The 16,233-nt window shown below is 42.0% G+C and overlaps 1 protein-coding gene across 3 annotated transcripts in view; it reads right to left on the reverse strand.

Annotated features, from left to right (window-relative positions):
- Window positions 1–9,312: 9,312 nt before the first annotated feature.
- PTPRN2 (protein tyrosine phosphatase receptor type N2) overlaps window positions 9,313–16,233 on the reverse strand; it is a 670,936-nt gene continuing 664,015 nt past the window's right edge. For all 3 annotated transcript variants that reach the window (XM_075082381.1, XM_075082380.1, XM_075082379.1), the window contains one exon: window positions 9,313–11,088. In XM_075082381.1, the coding sequence (XP_074938482.1) occupies window positions 11,017–11,088 (72 nt within the window). In that variant the 3' untranslated portion in view covers window positions 9,313–11,016. The remainder of the gene's footprint in view (window positions 11,089–16,233) is intronic.

Consider the following 16,233-nt stretch of genomic DNA (forward strand, 5'->3'; position numbering starts at 1 on the left):
ATATAATTCCTGCTTTTACAGTGCTGGAATTCACCAAGGAAAATTACAAAAGCTTTTACAAGCCAGCATACTGCTAAAAAGGAGCTTTGTGGACATTTAAAACAGCTTTGTGCACTTTAGAGGCATTAGCAACTTACAGAAAAGCAAGTTTGGGTGGATGCAGGATAGGAAGAGCTGTGGTGGGTCTCCCAGGGTAAATACCTACATCACTGACAAAAAATGTGTTCTTTTTCTTACTGAGAAGAATAAGGTTATTAGAGACTGGAACATGCCCAGGCAGTGAGATGACAACATTGGAGATCACTCCAGAGGTCTTCATCCATCCCATTCCTTGGTAAATGTGACGATATGGGGTTACTGCTGTAGAGCAAGGACCCACATTTTTCCGCAGAGACCAAGTTAACAGCAGTCTTCAAGATTTCTGTTCTTATGCCTTACACCCTCATGTCAGAGGGGCACCAGCCTACAAACCATGCCCATCTCCAATTGGCATCTCGTCTGTGGGGAATAAGGGAGTTGGAAGTCAAGCAGGGCAGGTATTTGGCATAACAGATTCCAAGCAAGACGCGATATAGTCAGGTTCAGCAAACACAGCTATAACAAAATCTTTCAAAACAAAAATGCTGAAAGTGTATGAGCCAGCAGTGCCTCAAAAATGTTTCCCAAGTCATCTCATTATCTTGTCATGTTGTTATAGTGTTTTTACTCCCTCAACCTCAGAGAAAAAAAAGGTGAGTTAACATAAAGGACATAACCTAAGGGTTTCTCCAAAAACCTCAGCATTTTGTGCTAAAACGGCAAGGAAGGCCAAGTCCTACCTAAGTGCTTAGGAACACATTTTGGCTTGGTTGCCTGTCTTGTGGGTCTTTGCAATGGAAGTACCTGGGATGGACAGAACTGTAATTCTTACTGTAATTGTTACTTCTGCTTCTGTAATACTTTATTTAAAAAAAAAATAAAATTGTGGGCTCTTCTTAGAATGAACAGTAGAACAGATAAAAAAGCCAATGCTAAAGACCACCTGTTCTGCAAGGAGCATCTCACTGAGTCAGGTCACTTACTCAGCTCCTTCAGCCATGCATGGCTACACACACCAGATGTTAAAATAATCTCCCTTTTCAAAAAGAGATGTGTATTCCTGCTCATGGAAAAAAAAAATCTATAAATAATCAAAAGGTAATTCTGGAAAAAGTGGTGGTTTGTTTTTCCCCTTCAGCCACTCATGAAAACACCGGTTTCCTTTCAGCTTTGGCAATGCTTTTATCAGGATCGCAAAGCTGTGGGTCCACTTTGGCTTCTGTCCAACAGATTAGGTGTAGCATCAGTAACACTGCAAGAACTGGTCTTGCTGATGCTCACTCTTTATCATAATATCTGTATGCAGGAACAAACATTTCTAACTTGGACAACACAAAGGAAATCTGCTGGAAAATGGAGCAGATTTCCTGCTTGAAGGAAATGGATGTCACATTTAGAAAATAGTGCTGCTAGAACACTGCTGTTTGCTAGTTTTTTTACATGAACTCAAAAGTCTAAATACCATCTTTTTGGCCACTTCCCCTTTTTCCCCTCTTGTGCTGGAAAGTAACAGTGCCTATGCTCCCACACAACGCTGCCACTGGCTCTGAGGTACACAAAGCCATTAAGCACTACCCAGCATAAAGGCCACTCTTCAGTTGTGCCCTGATGCAGTCGTCACAGCACCTCATGCCCAGGCTTGGCGTATGCTCAAGCAATGCTGCCTGCTGCTGAAGTCATAGCTCTACCTTGAATCCAGTACTGATGGATGTTCAAATAGGCATAATGAAGGTTTTTAAAAGCTGCTGCCAGCTTGGGAGTGGTGGGTTATATCTGAGAAACTGCTGTCCTGTGAAAAAGAATCACAGAATCCCAGCATGGTAGGGGCTGGAAGGGACCTCTGGAGATCATCGCGTCCAACCCCCCTGCTTGAGCAGGGACACCCAGAGCAGGGGGCACAGGGACGCGTCCAGGCGGGCTTTGAATGTCTCCAGCGAAGGGACTCCACAGCCTCCCTGGGCAGCCTGTGCCGCTGCTCTGGCACCTTCACAGGGAAGAAGTTTTTCCTCATATTTAAGTGGAACTTCCTGTGTTCCAGCTTGTGCCCATTGTCCCTTGTCCTGTCGTTGGGCACCACTGAAAATAGTCCGGACCCATCCTCTTGACACCCACCCTTTAGATATATATAACTATTGATAAGATCCCCCCAGTCTTCTCTTTTCCAGGGTGAACAAACGCAGGTCTCTCAGCCTTTCCTCATGAGGACGATGCTCCAGTCCCCTGATCATCTTGGTAGCTCTCTGCTGGACTTGCCTCCCATACCTTGTGTTCGGTAGAAGTTACAGAATACACCTGGTAGACCTGTGATGTGGGACTTAGGCATCCAGCATCATTGGAGGCACCTCAGGAGACTTAAGCCACCAGCACAGGGCTGGCAAACAAAACACAAGTCTTCAGCTCCGCAGCCATTTGGCATGAGCGCTGGAGGCTAGGCAGGATACCCACAGTATCTGCAGTGACATCAAACACTTACAAACAAGCACTGAATTCTGCCCAGAGGGTGGGATTCAGCTCATGGATTAAGACACATAAATATAAATACCTCCATGTGTGCTACATGCTTGAGTGTCTACTACAGTAAATGACAACCTTGTTGGTGAAGCCTAGAGAGGGATTTGGCTAAGTGCAGGCGTCTCCTTTTGGGGAGCTGATTAGCAATCAATCTGCATCAAGGGAAATTTCAATTAGGTCTTGAAAAGATATTTTTTATAAAGAGGACCCAGAGGAATCAGCATCTCTGGAGCTACGCAAAACTCATCTGGAAATGACCCTGAGCAATGTGCTCCAAGTACTTGCTTTGAGTGAGGGGGTTGCATTAGCTGACCTGCAGGGCTCTGTTTTAAAGTCCATTCAGTAGTTCTCCACTGACTTCAAAAGGATACCAAAGCTATTTTAGTGTGTCTTACGCTATAAGCTGCATCCACCCCCTCATGTCGAGATCCTACATAACCGATGGCGTAAAGGAGAGGGAGAAGCAACATGGCTTTTGTAGGGAAAGTCGTGTCTCAAAAGCCTACTAAGAGGCTTTGAAGGAATCAGTGAGCATGTTGCTGTGGGTGATTTACTTGATATTGTGTATTTGGCTTTCCTAAAAGCATTTAGCAAAGGCTGTATTATGAAGGGTTCTTACAGAAACTGAGCTGCTGTGGGATTAGGGGGACGTTCTTTTGTGGTTAATGAGTGGTTAAAAGATAAGAAACAGGTTGGGAAGCAAGGGAGAGTTTTTGCAGTGGTGGTGATTCCCCAATAAAAACAATGTGAAAAGGAGGAGGTGATAGTGAGGTGGCAGAGTGTGGATGACACAGCTTATCTAGGGTCATAAAAAGAAAAATAACTGTGAAATGTCATGGAGATATCTTGTGATAATGTGTGTCTCTGTGAGGATAGAAGATGAAGTCACTAATGATAAAATAATGCACATCATGAAATATATCCCTAACAATACAGACATAATAATGACCTCTGGGCAAGTTATTGCCCTGAAGAAAAGGAAATCTGGTATTGCTGCGAATGAGGGTGGTCTATGAGCATCAGCTCAGTGCTCAGCAGTGGAGGAGGGCGACAGAGTGTTAGAAATTCCAAAGAAAATAAAAAAAGAGAAAAATAACACTAAGTAACCGTGCCCCATAGCTGGGGCCCTGTGCACCTGAGAGCAAGCCTAGTAGAAACCGAAATGGACAAGGTAAGGTGAGGTGTAGTAAAGGTGATCAAGGGCACAGGACACCTTCTCTAAGTGGAGAAATGAGTCTGCAGTGTGGAACAGGAAAACTGAGAAGGAGTAGGATAAGGATGTCTATAAATTCATAGTCTGCAAAATCAGAAATTATTTCCCTTTTTCTCACAAGTGATCCAATGTAATCATGAGGAAACAGGTTTACAGCATCAAAAGGAAATGCTTTTCTACCTAATGCAGAGTTAAACTTTGGAACTCCCTGTTTCAGCATACTGGGTGAATAGGATGGTTCACCTTATGGTAAGGTAGACATCTCAACCAGATCAGATAAATCACACCCTAAAAATGCTTATTTTCCTTCACTGACTACAAAGGAAGCTTACGATGAGTTGCCCATCTGTCCATGCAAAAGCTACTCAGAGGTTGGTTAAGATGAATCCCACCCCTAACCTCTGCTGGAAATATGTTAATATTTCTTTATCTTTAAGAACTGTGGCCAAAGCTCTTGCAGTGAAAAAAATCTGGTGCAGAGCAGCTATGTCAGTCGTATAGCCCAAAACTTAGCTTAAGTCTGTGTCTCCCAGGATGGTCATCCATATAGGGTCTGTTTTCTGTATTGCTGATTTACCTGCGTGTGGAGGATAACTGGTGCTTTCTCAAGGGGAGAAATTAATTTTTGGCTTAATCCCACTGCAGGAAGAAGAATTTCCCCAAGGATTCAGTCATTTCAAGCATACAATGTGCAGGTCCTGTCACTAAACCAAGAATAAACACAGCCTACCAGTTACCCCTCCCCGTGGGTGAAGAGTTCTCTGTATTTGTTCAGCATGCAGAACAGAAACACTAATCCTGTCAGCACTGAAGTTCTACAACAAGTCCTAAAAATAAATCCCCGAGGAACTCTGGACAACTTGAAAAGTTCCTGGTGTTTTTTATACTGTATGATGGACTGCAGTAGTTCAGCTGGGAGCAGAAGCAAGCCTCTCCCTTCCGCGCTGGCACCAAGCAGGGCAGCAGACGGGCAGCTCTTCCCTCTTCTCCCCCAGCTTGCTGAGTGCTGTCTCCGCCGGCTTCCTCAAAAGTGTGAACAGCTCAGGCTCAGAGGTGTGCTATCACAGCATGGGCTGTGCAACAAGCGTATTCAGGTGTGGTGGGGACGCTCCAGGCTGATATTCAAACTCAGCTCTTTCCTGAGCCCTACCGGAAGACAATACCAAGTCTGCTATACTGTTATAGAGCTAGACCATAGATACAAGACCAAGAATAACAGCAACAAAGTAATGCCTCTTGGCACCACTGAGACACTATGCTACAGTCAGAGCAGCGGAGAGGGCAAGGCTGTGTGTAGCTGTGTAGCATGAAGCCAAAGTAAGCGCTGGCTGCAGGAGTCAATGTCTGCGCGGCTGATGGCTTTTGTGTTTGCCTAAAAGATACATAATGCTCCAGTAGTTACATAGTTAAATATATCTCTCTTTTTGTCCTCCATCTGATGTTACCAGAGGCTTCAGAAACCTATCTTGGAGATGAAAGACCTTCTAAATTACACCACCAGGAAAATAGCTATAATGATGTATATATTTTGCTTCCAAGATGAAAGTCACCTTCTTACACTGAGAAAAGCATAGATATTAAAACACGCAGGTACACAAACAAGGTCAAAGAATGTAAAATGTGATTCTTCTGATAGAAGGGAGTGAGCTGGACTGGGATGGCTTCTACCTTTCTATTTGCATTTTTCTAGTTATTTCCAGGTAAGCGGCAAACTATTTTAAGTCTTCTTCAAAACACAAGTGAAGTTTTAACACCAATACAGGACCATGAAAATTGTCACACCAGAGCTGTCTAATCATAAAGACTGCCTCTGATAACAGCTAACAGTAGATATTTCATGGAAGGGTACAAATATTCATATAATGGACAGTGCTTATGGGAAAACTACTTCTTATCCCCTGAGGAAAAGACTGGTTATTTTATGCTATGCTTATGTGGGAACCTTAGACTTTATTCCTCTTAACCTTATTTAATATAACAGTGAGTATTTTCCATTACCCGTTCAAATCCTCTGTGAATCCTGCTACTATTTTAAAACTATAAATCCTTGGGCAGCCCGTACCACCCATTATGTGATGCTCCAATCCAGCAGCCTTCCGTCCCCAACAACATCCTCCTGCCTTTAAATCTCCCCGAAGGGTTTCACTTATTCCATGTGTTAACTTGTACACTCTGCGACACACTATAGGCCAAAGTTTTTCACTTCCCGGTTGCCCAAGGAGGATCGCTGTAATTTAGTAATTTTTTTGGCTGCTTCACTTTCTGGTCTGAACACAGGAGTCTGCCTTGATCAGTAGCGTTGGAAGCTGCAATATTACAGGCCACGCACCCAAGCCAGAGGTGGCTGCAATCTCTTCTGCTCAGAGCAGATTAGATGTGCACCTCTAAGCCGTCAGCAGGACGTTTGTGCCCCTCTCTGTCAGCCCCACGTGCCCACCTCGGATATTCAGAACCCAGCTCTCCAGCAACGGATGGAGGTTCCGCTCCCACCCCCCAAATAAAAGCAAAGCACCAGCTGTTAATGCTGTATTCACAATACCATACTCCACAGACAATGTGACTTTATTCACAAATATGATTTTTACAGAGGTAGAACAAAATACTTTGTATAATCTTTTTTTTTTTTTTAAACTATATACATATAAAGAATATAATAGAATGACAAGAAAGAAAAGGCTGTAAACAAAACAATATTATGCCATCAAATACAGTACAAACAGCATGCAAGAACAGCTTCAAATAAAATCTTGCTGGTGTAACTTTATTTTCTTTCTAATGTGGTAAATGAAGAGTAGTAAAGAGTCATGCTCTAATTGTTTTGAGTATGCCACAGCTCTGCAATTTTGTTTTAATTATTTTTTTTTCTTTTACAATAAACCAACAGGACAGCTTTCTTTTCACTGTGGTGGGGAATGCTTTTGTAATGCCCAATGTAATCTTAACAGAAAAATATAATAATCAAATCTACAAAGTGTAGTCTCATTTAAAAAGCAAAACCATAGAAACTGTACAGTTTTAAAAAGCGAATTATCTCAACTGCTTCTTAAAAGAATTTTCTAAACAAAGAATAAAATATGCAGAATAAAAATTAGGAGAGCTATTGTTCTGTAACAAAGCTAATCCAATACTTGTTTTCTATTCCAATAAACAGTTTTTTAAATTAATGAATATTTTGGAAATTATGAAGTGGGCTGGGTTTTATTAATGTTCCACTTGACCAATAAAGCATAAACCCCTTACAGGTACTATAGCTGTCGTTCCCCTGGGGATGGATGGAGACTGGTTCTGCATGCATGCTAGAGACAGGAACAAGGTTTAGTCATTGGTGTAGATTTTAAAAATATTTTAAAATGTTTTAAACATTTAGTAGCATCTATAAAAATAATCTTGCTTGTTTTGCTACTGCATTGAGATTTGGATATGGGATTTTCTGCTGAAATTCATTCTTGGCCCTCACAGTTGCCAAGGTCTTCCACTGGATGTTACCTGGGCTGCACCAGGACCCACAGACGATGGTCAAAAGCAATGGTTAGAGCTCGTACCTGAAACCTGAAGCCAACAGCAACCCCACACTGTCTTCCTTGTGGCTAGGGCTGAACCTCAAGGATCTGGGCTTTGGGGAATGGTGCTGTCCTGCCCCTCCATCCCTCTACCCGCTGGCCCACATCATGGGAAGCACAAAGGCTGGAGAAAGCAACTGTGCTGTTAATCCTATGAACTATCAATGCTGGTGACAACCACCTCTGTCCCCCATATCTGCACACATGGTGACTACATAAGCGTGAGGTCTGGTCAGGTCACTGCCCTGCTCAGGGCCAGCAGCTGTGCTTGCTGCTGTGCCTGTGGGGAAACAGGGTTTTCTCCCTCTGCCACAGGCTTTGACCAAAGAGGAAGGAAATTGTCAACACTGGGGTTAAATTGCCCTCCTGCAGCTCCCCCCTTTAAATGTCATTTAAAGTTTCAGCCACACAAACAGCACCTGTAGCTTCAATTTGTCTTTATCAAGCACATGACGATGGTCATTATTAAACACGTGCTGTTTATGGCTACATGTCAGGCACCAGCCCAAGCTTCAATTCAATCAGTTTACTAAAGATCAAGCAGAATATTGAACGGGGAAGGACCGTGGGTCTCATTTGACTCTGGGCTCTCAGGTGGTCCTGGCTTCTAGGGAGAAGCTCAACTCAACCTGCCAGTGAACACGGATGGGGGCGGGTCCCACGTCCAGCGCAAGTGGCCAGGGGCAACCTGAAGAACATCCTCTGCCAAATCACAAGGATTAAGCTACCTGCAGTGAAAAGGGTAAAGAAATACCTGCCCTGCATGAGAAATCAATTTTTGTGGCTTCATCCATGGCTTTGGCACCGTCCTGGGAAATGGATTGTCAAACCCCTCCAGATCACCCTGGTGCAACTGAAACCCGCATTTCACTAATAGACCCTGCAGCAGATTATCACCCCCAGAAGCAGGGTATTTATTGAGAGGTGTGAACAGTATGCTACCTGCGCAGACGAAATACTCTGCATGATAGTTTGCAGTCAACAGAATAAGCCTGGCACCTCTCTGTGGAAGAACTGTACAAAACACAGCTGAAGTAACAGGATTGTCAATGACATTCAGCGGGAGATGCTCTACCTCTTTGAGTAAGACTGCATCTTTCTGTTGTGTAAACTGGTCTACAAGTATGCCCCGTTATATGCCATATGGCCCTGCCCCATCAGCCTTGGGGAAGATTAATGCCCTCTAATCTATGCTAAATAAACTCCAAAGCATGAAGACCAATATTAAGTCCTACATTCAGCTGCTTGTGAATTAATAGGGATCACCCTGAAACTGATATTATAAAATGCAAATATTTGCAAAAGAACAATTAAAAAATATTCCTGATGTGCAAACGAAAGGCTTATCAGCCATATTTGTGGTATGCACAGGGACAGTCAGAAGGTGAACCCTAATGAATCTCAGGGCAGAAATCTGTGCTAAAAACCCATTATCCCATTGGCAGTAGGTAATGGCACAGCATCTTGCGCTGGGAAATAATTCTACCCGATAATCGGAGGGCTTGGCTTAGGATGCCCTAATTTGGTTCTTTGGACAGTTTGCTTGGATATAACTACCTGTGTTTTCAGAAGGCTACAGTACATGGCTCACAGTAAATCTACTTCAAACACTTGCTGATACTGCTCAAACTGATCTCATCTGCCCTGATCTGCAATTTTGTGTTAGCTAAAGTAATAAAAGAATCCTGTTAAACCTAAATTATCAAATGAAAAAGGCAATTTTCTCATTCATACTCCATTAGTTTTTTTAGTTATTGCTAGGAAAGCTCTAAAATGCTTAGGCCATAAAATAAACATGTGGCTTAATGTACAGTATGTGTACTTAAGAGGATGATGGCATCTGCAGTAACTGCTCTGTACTCCCATAGTAATGGGATGCACAAATGAAGCAACAGCACATACCAAATAAAGCATACAAAAACGTATGGTGAAAAGTAACAAGCCTTTTGCTTTTTTTTTTTTTTTTGGATAAGTCTTTAATTGCTAAAAGGAAGAAATCAGCAATATCCACACCTACGACACAAAATTGCAATATGGTTGATTTCAATAGATGCCTGTTACCTTTGTGCCAGCGAAACTCTGTGATATTGTTCTCTTTAACATTTCACTGATTAGAAGTTTATAAAAGCTTCCCCTTCCCAAATCAAATTCAATGATATATTTTCCAGTGCTGAAGTCATATGATTAGCCTAATATGGTTTCAAGCATACAACACTGTTAAGACTTTGGAAAAAAGCACCCCAAAATTCTTAAATCACAGAGATGTAGGATAACACATGAAAAAGCATCCAAGTGTTCACTTTTGAAAATGAAATTAAGATCCTAGATCACTTAAATACCTTTGATAATTTTGCTCTCAGGCCCTTCATTCAAACATATCAGAGTACTTTTTATAAATAATTTAAATTCCTTCAGAAGAGTACCACAACTAAACCTGTGAATTCACATAAGCAAGATTGCATAACCAAACCATTTACAGACGTATTTCAGCATTACTTTGCAACAGTAGGCATTAGGATTTTGAGAACACAAGAATCTCTGAAATTCATCCCTTGTGCTTCTTTATCCCTTAACGGTGAATTAAAATAGGTATCATTCAGAACAAGGAGCAAGCAGAGCCTCTGCAGAAAGGTGCAACGAATGTCTGGATCAGACAAACTAGATGAGAATCATAAAATACAGACTGGAGATTTCTCCTTCAGCCAGGCTTTTACAGAAATATACTTTCCCGGCTAAAATGAATGGCACAGCACAGTTTTACAGAGGGAAATGCAAAAATATAAAGAGGAGAGTCCCATTTTCTTCCTCACTAATCCCATAAAATCAAAAATCTGTTTCCATAACAGCTCCGGCCATTTACCTGGCTGCTGACAGGGCCTTTCCCCATCACCTGGGGTGAGCCTACGCTCTCCTTTTCTGCACTGTCAGCGTACGTGGTCAGAGTTGTTGTGCTCGTTATCCCCTGGCTTCCCGTTAATGTGGCCAACTTGTCCTCCCCAGTTGCAACAACTGTGCAGGCCTATTTACTTATAGTTCAGATTTTCTTCCATTCACGGCACAAAGCTGAAAAGTAAGCAACAGTTAAGAAAACATTTGCTTGCCAAAGTCCAGCACGAGAAGGTGCAAGCTCTCTTTGCCAGAGCCTGGACCTGTGTTTACTCACACCCTCAGCACTGTTTCATGCTCTTGCTCAGCATTGTATAGGTACAATCACCATCCTCTTTAGGGCCCACCCCTTATTCAGCCTTGTGGAAGTTATAAAATATAACAGAACGCTGTTTTCTGAGACTATATTGACTGCACTAATTACCCACAATACTGTATATTTGCTATTAAGAACATGAACGTGTGCTTTCAAAGTGTGACATTCAGGGCTTTGAGGATGTGAAAGGAATTAGATGGATTGTTTTGTCACTTAATCCGAGGCTTCAACGTACTTTTAAAAATTTGTTTAAAACCCCAAAAAACAGAATACACATTTTAACTGTTGAACTTTTACCAGCTAAGGGAGTTTGTAAGGACCCTATCACTATGTGGTTACAACAGAAGATGCACAGTTAAGGTCAGGTCACGGTTTCCAAGAGCATTCACAGGGATTGAAGATGAGGAAAACGAGGGATGGATCCTGCAGGAACCTTTGGGAGACTGAGCCGCTCACTGGGGAAGCGCCTTGAGTATTGCATTCACTTCCTCTGCAACCGCTGTCAAAGCAAACTCAAACTGCTCCTGTGAAGAGAACAAATGCATACTCTGAATAATAAAACAAAACACTTTCCAAAAGCCTGATGCCCTATTCTGCAGCCAAGCATCCTCAAGACATTGTTAAAAATATGAATATGCAGGATGAACTGTATACTGCAATGGAAAGGAACAAAATGTTCTGGGATTATTGATGCCATATAACATGTCTGACAGCATCCTGAAGCCGGAGTCATTTTAATGGAGAAAAATGTTGGTAGCAGAAGCTAAGCAATTGGGACACAATGATGTATAGCGATTGTGTGGTCAGAAGGGTTTGGGAGTAGTTGATCACCAGCCATTTCCTTCTGACACAGAGATGGGAACTCGTTAACATAACTGTGATATGAAATAGGTGAGATGCTGCAAAGCAGAGCCTTTGGCTTTTCTCAGTACTGTTTCTAGCTGAAATCAGCTAGAATAAATATCTCCTCACCTTCTGTCTATTATACAGAACAATATCTGCTTTTTGGTTTACCTGTTATTGCTCTTTTTCAGCCTCCCTTTTTAACAGCCTTTCTGCACCCACAAATTACCCAAAGGTGTTTAGACCGCTCCTATTTAGGAAATACTTGGGAAAGCTTTCCTTATGCTATTAATTTACTGTAAGCATAAAACCAAAATTACTAACAGGGTTCTGCACTGCGGTGGCAGAGTTGTGAAGGACACAGCCGTGAACGGCCACCTCTTATGAGTGCAACCCTAACACACTCCTGAACTGTGCAGTCCTACAGAAGGACAAAGGAGCTTTACTTGCTCAAGGTTAACAGGTGTTGTATTTTCTAAGCAAGTAATTTTTCTCAGAAATTTATCTTACTGAAATATCTGACAGGATGATTTGGTGTTTGCAGCTTTTCAGATGAAAAAAGAAATGTGGGCAGTTTACTCAGAATATACGCAAATTAAGGACACCAGACGAGGACTGTGAGAAGTTTCTGGATTTTCTAGAAGTACTCCAGTGGTTTAAGCCAGCTGGGGTCAACAGCTGCTGAAGAGCCAACTTCGAGAATGGTGGTCTGAGATAACCCTGCAAAGTATCATGGGATCACTGCTGGGCTACTCTCTGTGTCTCCAGTTAGAAAACTGGTGGTCTGGTAGGTACCTCCAGCCCCTCAGTTTGCACTGCCAGGGGCTGTGCAGGGCAGCTGCAGTATGTGCGCAGCAGTGGCAGATGGCTGCAGAAGACAGCAAGCCCTCGAAGGTGATTACTGGACTAATAGCATTCATTTTCCACAGTGTTTCACTTTACTGTGGAAATCTGCAGGAAGGATGAAAGAACAAACTACAGATGTGCAACTCATAGTTCAGAAAGACAGCTGACTTCTAATTCCTGCAATTCAGTGCCAGTCTTCTCTGCCTCATCTTACCCCACTGCAGAGTCATCTCCCATGTGGAGATGCCTCAGAAAGAAGCAATGATGGGAACAGTTCCTGAGCAGAGAAACAAGAACAAAAATCAGAATAATTTCTCAGAAACACTGACATTCAAGAATTTTGCTGTCTGCTTGGTGCTGTCAAAGTGGCGTCCTTGTATGTTTGCTGGACTGCAGCCAATAGTTTTTAATCAGACATCAATTCACCCTAAAGAGTAGGACTCATCCTCATTAGGCACAGAAAATGGTGTATATGTCTGCCTATGCCTCCCTGCACTCTCCAAGGTGCCTGCAATTAAAGAAAAGACAGGAAATGCTGGTGGCCACCCAGGAGCAGCAGTTATATTTTAACCAGAACACACAGAATGTGTGAGAGGAGCTGGAGGGCAGTGGGAGCAGAGGGCATTCATCTGGACATGCTGTGCCAGAACCAAACTGGCTGCTTGTAGTGGCTCAAAAAGCTTCAGGAAATTTGAGGCGATGCATGTGAATTGCTCAACTCTGGGCAAAAAAGCCTTGGCAGGAAGAACCAGCAGCCACTTGTCCCCATCTATGCAGCTCCGCAAGGCGAGAGACCTGAGGAGCAGCCTGGGCAGGGTGGGAGGCCCTTGTGCTGGGGCTGGCGGGAGAGGGGCAAAGCGGGTGCTCCCAGGATGCTGACGCTCAGACGTGAGCGGGACAGCTGGTCCCTGTCACTGCCAGTCCTTGCAGCACGGGGAGCACAGCAACAGAAGAGGCTGATCTGAACACGACGGGGTTGACACAGTGATGCAGCCAAGTTTCAGAGATGTGCAGATGACTCTTCCAAGATGTGGGAGTCAGTTCGGAAGAAGAGAAGCCGCCCATGGTAATGAGGCTACCTAATGTGCTCTTCATGTGTGTATTTTACAGTCAGGAAAAGCTTGTAAGACTGGGGACTACAATACTTTAATATTAGTCCCATTTCTGAAAATAGCTGATATTACTCTAAAGCTATTCACTGAGCAAACCTGCCCTTTAACTTTTTTGGTTGGAGATGTGTTGACTTTACTGTGAAGACAGGTAGGAGACTAGGCTGGAGACCATCTGACCTGTAAGTGCCTTTACCCCTCACAGAGGCATCATTGCATCACCTGAGGAAAAGGGTCTGTCTCACCCAAGGACCGTGGACTGATCAACATGAACTCCAAAGTTCAGATATGGATTTTGGAGACAAGTTCAGTGGAGACCGCCAGCTAACAAACATTAGGTGTCACCCTAAATCACTGGGGCAAAACAACTTACAAAGCATAATCATTACAGCGAGAGCTCAAAATTGACTCTGAAACACTGCAGTAAAGGGACCAGTAGAGCAGACATGAGATGTGTGAGGACATTGTCCTTCTGGGATGGTGCAGCTGAGCTCTTCCCCCTCCTTCCTTTTGTGTAATACACAGGCGAAATGCAGACAGCGCAGCTTCCATTGATGTGTATCATCGCACTCCAAAGAAAAGCCTTTACACACCTTCCACACCTTTCCATGAGAACAACCACAGCAAATTAATTTCAGTAAATTTTAAATGAGCTCAGTTTGTTGCTTTGTACAGCTACGCTGTCATTCACATATGCTATTCGCATATACAGGATTGACTGGAGATGAATTTTAACCTCTAGCTTTGCCTAGAAAACAGAGCTGGACGGGCATTTTGTGGCATCAGTCCACCTATAATGCAGAGGTGACAAGAATATATTTAGTAAAAAATAATAAGCTATGTTTCATTAAGTCTACAAATAAAAATTCTGAGGAAAACAATCTGAGTACATATAGCATATATAACACAATAAAGAACCTTAGCTAAATATTACAGATTGCAAGAGTAAAGATATAGAATGAGAGAGAAAAAAAGGAAATATATATTTTTTCCCATTACAGAGAATACACTTCCTCCTTCATTACTTTTTCCTCTCACATGTGGCACATCAATTCTATTTCATGACTCCCCTGCAAAAAAAAAAACCAAACCCACAAACCCTCTATTATGCTTCTCAGAAATGCAGAACGTCGTTATGATAATTTCATTACCATTTATTATATACAGTGCTTTTGAATTAAAGATCCCTTCTAGAAGACAAAATGTTGCAAACAAACCTTTCACATGCTTATTGAAAATGTGGAGCGCTGCCTGCTGGAAACACAATAACATTGCTGAAGTACGTTGGTGTTTATTTTGCCTAGGGATATTCTGTAATTGGCATTTCTAACCTGACTTTTAATCCATTGTTTTAAATTACTCCTGGAGTCTAATATTCCTCATTTGTATTCAGTTGGGAAAGCACAGGGGTTTGTTTAAATCCATCAGAAAAATTCTCTGGGGATCATGCATTGCTAGCATGTAACCAGATATTAATAATTTGCAAGACATTAGCTTGAATAAGTGATTTGGGTGGTTTTGAGAAAACGACAATGATGGAAGAAGGAGGAAGAGAAGAGATAGGCAATATCCTGAGAAAATTTGTCATCCTATATGAAAACACAGGATACATTTCTTTTCTGGAGCTCTTCCAGATAAATGTTTGGAGGGGAAAAACATGTTTTGAGTGAGATTTTCATGGGACTTGGTAACTGTTTCTCAGGTAAATAAGAGAAGTTGTTCGCATAACCTCATTCTTTGGTTCTGGAGCTATATTTTTCCTTTTGTTGAAGGCAACAAGCTGTAATTTCTCTGCCCTGAGAGGGAAACTGGAATCTCAGCTCTATATGTCTACAGAGCTGCCATATATTTTGGATACATTTACAGTGTAGTTCAGGACTTGCGTCTTCCCTTGGAGTAAATATATGTGACATTGGATAAGGTGTGCTATGCATTTTTTTCCAGTCTGAATAATCAAAGCGGAAGAAAGATTTGTGCAATTTTATGTCTTACTTGCAGATAAAGATTAGTTAGCTTTGACTGGCTCATCTTTATTTTTCATGCACTTACTTAATTGGGAAAGAATAATTAGCATCCCCCCAACTGTTCTCCAGCAAAGCTTCTCCTATTATTAGTGGGAAGATAAAATGATTAGGAAGAGATTCAAGAAAAGTTATGAACCAATGAATCCCACAACACACATTTATCTCACCTTTGTCCCTCAGCAATTTCACTCCCTAAAGGCTGCAGACTTTCCTATCAATTCCAGCCTGGCCAAGAGTGCTGTCACATTGCTCGTGTTAATCAGTTTGGAGCTATAACTCTTATTTGATATTTTACAATGTCACAAACAGATTTATTTGGACTCCATGCCATGAATAAGTTTCTTTTATTGTCATATTTGCAGCTTTTAACTTGCCTAAAATATCCTAAATATCCTAAATAAAATACCCTAAAATATCATTCCATACATCACTGAAATTGTTAATAATAAAAAGTCATTTCTAATTTAAGGGACTACAATCACACCATCAGCTATCTTTAGAAGTTTTACATTGGGGAAAAATGTCAAAACTATTACAACTGACAGGAGTTATAGAGTAAGATGTTCACCTCACCAAATGATACAGATACAGCTACCATGCTACATCCATAAAGGACATGGCTTTAGGCACGATGTAAGCTCTTCCGTTCAAAGATATTAAAAATGACTCAATTTCCTACAAAATTATATTTCTTTCAATTCAAAACTTTTTTCAGAAAAAACCCCAAATGCAGCAGTTACATTCCCTTTAATGAGCTGAAGCTTTTAGAAAATATTACATGCACAGTTAAGCACAGATACTCTAAGAAAATAATCCATATTTCAGGATGAAAGCAAGATCGTTCTTT

The sequence above is a fragment of the Phalacrocorax aristotelis genome, chromosome 2 (genome assembly GCF_949628215.1).
Source record: "Phalacrocorax aristotelis chromosome 2, bGulAri2.1, whole genome shotgun sequence".
Classification (NCBI taxonomy): Eukaryota; Metazoa; Chordata; class Aves; order Suliformes; family Phalacrocoracidae; genus Phalacrocorax; species Phalacrocorax aristotelis.